Source organism: Pterocles gutturalis, unplaced genomic scaffold (genome assembly GCF_000699245.1).
Source record: "Pterocles gutturalis isolate BGI_N339 unplaced genomic scaffold, ASM69924v1 scaffold35932, whole genome shotgun sequence".
Taxonomy (NCBI): Eukaryota; Metazoa; Chordata; class Aves; order Pterocliformes; family Pteroclidae; genus Pterocles; species Pterocles gutturalis.
Genome location: NW_010111470.1, coordinates 308 through 6876, shown reverse-complemented (window position 1 = coordinate 6876; position 6569 = coordinate 308). Strand labels below are relative to the sequence as shown.

The 6569-nt window shown below is 49.8% G+C and overlaps 1 protein-coding gene across 1 annotated transcript; it reads left to right on the top strand.

Annotated features, from left to right (window-relative positions):
* Nucleotides 1-1119: 1119 nt before the first annotated feature.
* Nucleotides 1120-6382, top strand: PAAF1 (proteasomal ATPase-associated factor 1; the record flags this gene model as incomplete). The annotated part of the gene is made up of 6 exons (XM_010073740.1): nt 1120-1314; nt 1657-1748; nt 2630-2745; nt 3754-3836; nt 4963-5045; nt 6305-6382. Coding segments are annotated over 6 exons (647 nt in total), but the record flags the coding sequence as incomplete, so codon positions are not given.
* Nucleotides 6383-6569: the final 187 nt, after the last annotated feature.

Genomic DNA, 6569 nt, shown 5'->3' with positions numbered 1-6569 from the left:
GGCTCCTGTTCAGCTGGCTGTCGCCCAGCCCCCCATGCTCATACTGAGGGCAGATGTTTGGCTCTGCCCCTGCTGATGGTCTTGCTGATGAATAAGAGTAAGCTCCTCGCCCTCCTTGTGCCCTCAAGGATGCACTGGCCACCTTATGCAGTGATTTCAGTGACATTCCTTGTGCTCAGGGTCCACACTGCAACTGTCTTAGTCACAGGGAAGATCTGCAAGGGGTGGAAAATGCGCTACCCAGAAAGGCTCCCGAGAGCTGTGATCAAAGGAAGTTTCTGCACAGAGCCTCTGTTCATCTCTGGAAAGAAGATTTGGTTTCCAGAACGCCTCAGATGATCTTGAAGGTCCCTTCCAACCCAAACCATTCTGTGATTCTATGAAATATCCTGTGGACAAAATGTGGCAGGTGGTGGAAAAGAGCTGCGGTTAGAACAACGCTGGCTGGCTCCCGATGGCTTTGAAGTTGACTTTATTTGCTTCTTTGAACTCCAGCCCTAACTTGTCCTGTCGTTTGAGCTTGTCACATTTAATGACTTGGGAAAGTGTCCGTTAAATCTTCTAACCATCCGGTTGTTCCCTTCCAAAAAACTGCTGCCTCATTTTTCACATCTAGCCTCGGCAGCCCAAAGTCAAATAAAGTCGTTAGGGAACATCGGAGCATGCAAAAACAGCTCTTTTGGTGTTGGTGTAGCTGGATAATGTGAATGCTGCTTGTCCCACACAACTTTGAGGATTATCCAGAGCTGGAGTTATCAATATTTTAAGAGCGTTGGACCAGGATATTTTCTGCCCAAGTCAGAGATTAATTATGGAGGTAGAAACTCGGCAGCAGCTGCAGTACCAGCTCAGTTTGAGGCCAATTGTTTTATCGGTAACATCTTGCCTTTGGGCCAGGTGGTGGCTCCTGCTCCGTATGGTTTGTTGGGAGCTGCTACCTTCCACACACATGTGTCTTTCTAGATGCTGTGGCTCCCTGCCCCATGTTGCACCCCAAAATTTGGCTGTGTGTCACTGGTGGCACTCTGGGGACAGTGGCTTGAGGCTTGTAGTTGAGTTTGTTCTGGGAATGACATGATTTCTGTCTGCCTTCTGACCATGTCTTGTGCTTTGACGCAGGTATTTTGGACACTGCCATAGTGGATCGGGGAAGAAACGTCCTGTCCTGCTCTAGGGACGGAACTGCCCGCCTCTGGGATTGCGGAAAATCTGCCTGTCTGGGTGTCATCGCTGACTGCGGCTCTCCTGTCAATGGCATTGCCGTGGGCGCTGCTGACAACTCGCTGAACCTCGGCTCGCCTGAAAAACCTCCTAGTAAGGATTTTTCTCTTAAAATTCTTCTTCATTCCGCTGTCCCAAACTGCCACCAATAATCCTGAGCGTGTGGCTTGCTGCTGTGTGACTTTGTGCCACCTGGGGAAGGGAATTAATGTCACCAGAACAGAGCACTCCGGTTCTGAGAAGGAATTGAGCCTTATTAAGCCGTTTGAGTGATTAAGACGGGTCTCCTTAATTACTGCCCTGCCTTGCTGGTGTCTTAGGATCTGGAGGAATGTTGCTATAGGTTGAGGATGGGTGATCCCAACTGTCAGGTTTTGGTACCATCAAGATTTGTTGTGTAGCCGCTGCTGGAATTAACTGTTGTCCTTTTGTCAGGTGAACGTGAGATTGGGACAGAAGGGAAAATCCTACTACTGGCTCGAGAAGACAAGAAGCTTCAAGGAGTGGGACTGCAGAGCAGGCAGCCGGTAAGGAGGCTGAGACTGTCAGAAATACCTGCCTGGGAGGGATGGTTAAAGCCGGTGTGGACAAAGGGATGCTTCCTCTCCTTCCTCCTCGTGTAGGGGTTTGAGGAAGAAGAATTTCTCACTATTTAACCTGTGTATAGGGAAGACAAGATTTAAATTTAAACAGTGGCCAGTAGGTGTCATTGTGAAAGCAGGAGCTCCGGGCTGTCTCCTCCAGCTGAGGTGTAAAGCTGCTGTTTGTTCTGGCAGGTGTTTTAAGGAGCACCTGAAGGGGACCTCAGATCACCAGTTCAGTTCTTTTAGCAAAGGGAAATGGAGCTGGTAGGTCTCGGGTACTGAAGATCGTATCAGGACCATCCTGGGCAGCAGGACAGGAGCTCCCATTGATGTCAGAGATTGAACTGAACTGCTTGTGGTGTTTGTGGAGGGTAAAATTTGGGTGGAACAGATAAACTCAGCGAGCTGAGCTGGTCAATGAGATGGAAAAGGTTCCCCTTGAAAAAACTCACAGCTCTGGGAGGAAGGAGTGGTTTTTGCCAGCCTGCCGTGCAGATCTGCTCTTACTGCTCCGTGGGTGTTTGAAGATTAGTTTGAGCTCAGTGTCGGTTTTGCTGTTGCCGTGTGACACATCCATTCTCCAAAGGAGACCCAGGAGCATTCAGTGATTGCGCTGTCTCTGCTGATTTGGCAAAACCGATCCTGGAGCGCTGTTCTGCTCGTCTCAGAGCAGAGCCGAGGGGTTATTAGCCCAGCTCTGGGTTTGCCAATTTGTGCCATCACTCATGGAAGCAACTGTACTGATTTCAAAATAAATTATCGCTTCCTTCTCCTGGGTGTCCCGTGTCCTCATCTGACACTCGCGTTTGTTCCTGGATTCTCAGGTGTTCCTCTTTGTGGGATCTGACGCATTCAACTGCTGTACATTCCTCTCGAGTACCTATCTCCTCGCAGGGACTCAGGATGGGAACATTTATCAGCTGGATGTGAGAAACACAAAGTGAGTGAGCGCCTCGGGCTGCAAGTATTTAAACAACAACTAGTTTTTTGGCTGGGAAAGCGAGCCAGATGGAGGGTGGGGGCAGACAATGCCCCTTCTAGAGGGTGGGTACAGCCCAAGCCGTGGCCTGTGAGCTTCTGAGCCTCTTGCAGCCTTTTCTTTCTCTCAGGGACAATACTTTTGCTCAGGTTGGTGATCTGATGGGATGTTCTCTGGGAAGTGCCTCCTAAAAGACTCTAGGCTGTGTGCAGATTCCTTAGTTACTGAAAAGCTTTTCAGTCTTGGTCTGTGACCAGGGGTGCTCTTGGCATAGCCTTACCTTGCAGATTATTGCTTTTTTTATATTTATAGATATAAAATTATGTTAGTGTACTGTGCATATTGTTATATATCAGTGTCTGTGTGATTATATTTAATCTATGTACATATATACGTAGATAGATTTAGCAGAAAACTTGTTAACAGCAGTATTCCTCCCACCAAAAGCACAGCTCCTTCCTCTTCTTCACCGGTGAGACTTAAGTGTCTTTGTAGGATCCCAACACTTACCCTGATCCTCATTCCAGCACAGGACTGGGACGGAGCTGTTGCTGAGGGCAGGAGCTGCTCTAAGTTGTTTGTTTTTTAGTGTCGAAGGCGAGCTCTAGATGGTGTTTTTGGGTTGGGGCAGGAGAGATTGGTACCAAAGTCTGAGGAGTCTTTCATGCTGGGTGAGCTCCAAGCTTTTGTTTGTGTCTTGGTGAGGATAATTCCTGTCTGTCGTCTATGGAGATGTTCACCTGCTGATTACTCCCATTTCCATCCTTTTGGCAACACCTGCGGGAAAACCAGTGCTGACTTCCAACTGCTTCTAGAGGACAGACTTTTTGCTAATCACTGGTCAAGTCCCAATGTTCTGAATGTTCTCATTAACCATGAGCTTGCTTTCTTCTTTCAGTGTTCTCAAATTGGAGTGGGCTCTTGACTATCAACCGTAACCTTGTTCCTTGTTTCTGCTCCTTTTTCTAGCTCTCCAATCCAGGTTATCCATAGATCAGGAGCGCCGGTGCTTTCTCTGCTGCCATACCGAGATGGATTTATTGCAAGCCAAGGTAAATCAAGTGCTGTTTTGTGCCAGTAGAAATTGTGTAATCAAATCGAGGAGTTTTGTGCTCTTTGGGCGTTACCCTCTTACGTGTAAGCGCTGGCTGGCTGGGCAGAGTGTCTGTTGTGGTTTTGGCCCTGACTGGAAGCAAAATCCCCCAACAGCCGCTTGCTCACCCGCCCCCTTCCCCGGGATGGGGAAGAAAATTAAAGGGGAAAAGGGAAAAGAGACTCGTGGGTTGAGATCAGAACAATTTAATAACCAAACTACCATAATATTGAAAATAATGATGATAATAATAGTAATATATACAAATATACAATGGAGTGACACACAGTGACACTGCTCATCACCCCATGACCAAGGCTCAACCTGTTCCTGGCCAATGATCCCAGAGCAGAGAGTCCTGAAACCACAATCCCAGAACAGAGAAAAGAACCTGAGTGTCTGAGAGGCCAAGAGCTGACCAAGAGAGTGAATGACCCCAAAAGAAGGGCAACCCAGAGAGAGATGACCCAGACAGAGAGAAAATTTCCAGGCAGAACCTCACCTCTATACTGGGTCGTGCCGGGCATGATATGGAGTAGATCGTTGGCCAGTTTGGGTCTCAGTCCTAAACCTGAGGTCAGATCCTGGGCTGGTCACTGGGGCTGTGCTCCCTCCCAGCTCCTCCTGCCCCTGCAGACACGGGCACAGCAGAGAGAAGCTGGAAAGTCCTTGACTGTCGTGGCAGCAGCTCTGCCCATCAGTGTGCGATCAGCTTCTCCTCAGCACAAACCCCAACACAGCCTCACACCAGCTGCTAGGGAGAGAGTTCACTCTGTCCCAGCCCAAACCAGGACACTGTCCATGGCCAACACACGTAGGAGCTCTATTACATGGCTGCTTTTTGCCTTGTGATTTATTTTTTTTTTCCTGTGTTGCTCCAAAACAAGCGCTTCTAAGTTGCCTGACAGTGCTTAGGGCCTTTTCCCATTTTTCTGACATCCTCGCAGCACTTTTCCTGGGCATCCATACCCAGTGATCAGGTGTTTCTGATGCACCTGTTAGTGCTATGTGTAATTAAGAGCATGGCTTATTTCACTAATTGGCCGGTGTTCCTTCCTTACCTGCTATCTCCCCTGCTTGTGTAGGTGACGGAACCTGTTTCATAGTTCAGCAAGACCTTGATTATATCCTGGATCTCACGGAAGCTGACTGTGACCCTGTGTACAAGGTAAGGAACACGGTGAATCGCCCAAAATAAAGGGTGTAGGGACGGGTGACGCCAGGAAACAGGCACCTGCCTTTATCTCAGGATTTGGCAGACACACAGAAGGTTCCTCCACCCTTTTTTTTTTTCCCTACCTGAATAATCTTAATATTGCACAAACCCTCTGTGGGTATGTGGTGGCCTTGTCTCCATCATGCAGGAGTAAAACTGAAGCAGTGGAGGAGCTTGGTTGTTGGAGTAGCTCAGGCAGAACGGTGTTTCTGTAGAGAAACATGAATTAATTGTTGTCGGAGGATCGTTGGGGTGAAAGCAGCAGCCGGCTGCACAGCACTGCCTGTCTGCTTTTGTCCCCCTGGTCACTCCAGACCAGAAAGTGGGTCTTGCTGCTCTGTTACAGCCGCCCCACTGCACTTGCAGAGTTTGGGGTGTGCGACCTGGGTTCCCTGGGTGCTCAACCTGGTGGAAATGAGCTTTTGGTTTCAACCCGTTCCAGCTCTGCCGTCCAGTTCCCCCTCTCCTGACCACCACACGGCCTCAAGGGCAACACTCAGCCTTGCAGGGAGAGTGAGGTTTGAGCTGCACGACTCATTGGTGTGAGCAACACATGAGAAAAGTGGAAAAAAAAAATTCATAGAATCATGAAGGTTGGAAAAGACCTCAAGGATCATCAAGTCCAACCATCAACCCCACCCAACCCACTAACCCACGTCCCCAAGCACCACATCTACACGTTTCCTGACCCCTCCAGGGATGGTGACTCCACCACTGCCCTGGGCAGCCTGTTCCAATGTTTGATTGCTCTTTCTGTGTCTCCACTGTTCTTCATAGAATCACAGAAGGGTTTGGGTGGGAAGGAACCTTAAAGCCCATCCAGTGCCACCCCCTGCCATGGGCAGGGACACCTCCCACTAGCCCAGGTTGCCCAAAGCCTCATCCAGCCTGGCCTTGAACCCCTCCAGGGATGGGGCATCCACAGCTTCTCTGGGCAACCTGGGCCACTGCTTCACCCCCCACACAGGGAAACATTTCCCAAACGTTTCCCCCAAGGCTTTCTGGCAGATTTTCCCTTTGGAAGCTCGGGGAAGAACCCTCACCTGCGCCCTGAGCTCCTGAGGGAGCCTCGATCTCTCTGCTGGTGCTGTGCTGGGGCCACTCGCCTCCTCCTCCCTCCGTACACCCCAAAGCGAAGCTGATCTCGGAGCATTTTACTTTGAAATGTCAAATACTGATTGGTTTTTTTCCCCCCCCACCCTGTTTTCCAGGCGGCCTCCTGGGAGCGGCAGGTGTACACGTGCTGCAGGGACGGGATGGTGAGGAGATACCAGCTGGCCAACCTCTGAGTGCTGGGAGCGACCAAATAATGGAAAAATTTGTCAGAAGGGCTTAGCCCAGCTCGCTGACCTGCGGCGGGGGTGAGAGGGTGGGGGGAAGGCTCTGAGGCTGTTGGGACACCTGAGCTCCACAGAGAGGGTTTTGGGTTTGGGGGGGTGAATGTTTGTTAATACAACACGACTGCGATTGTTTTAA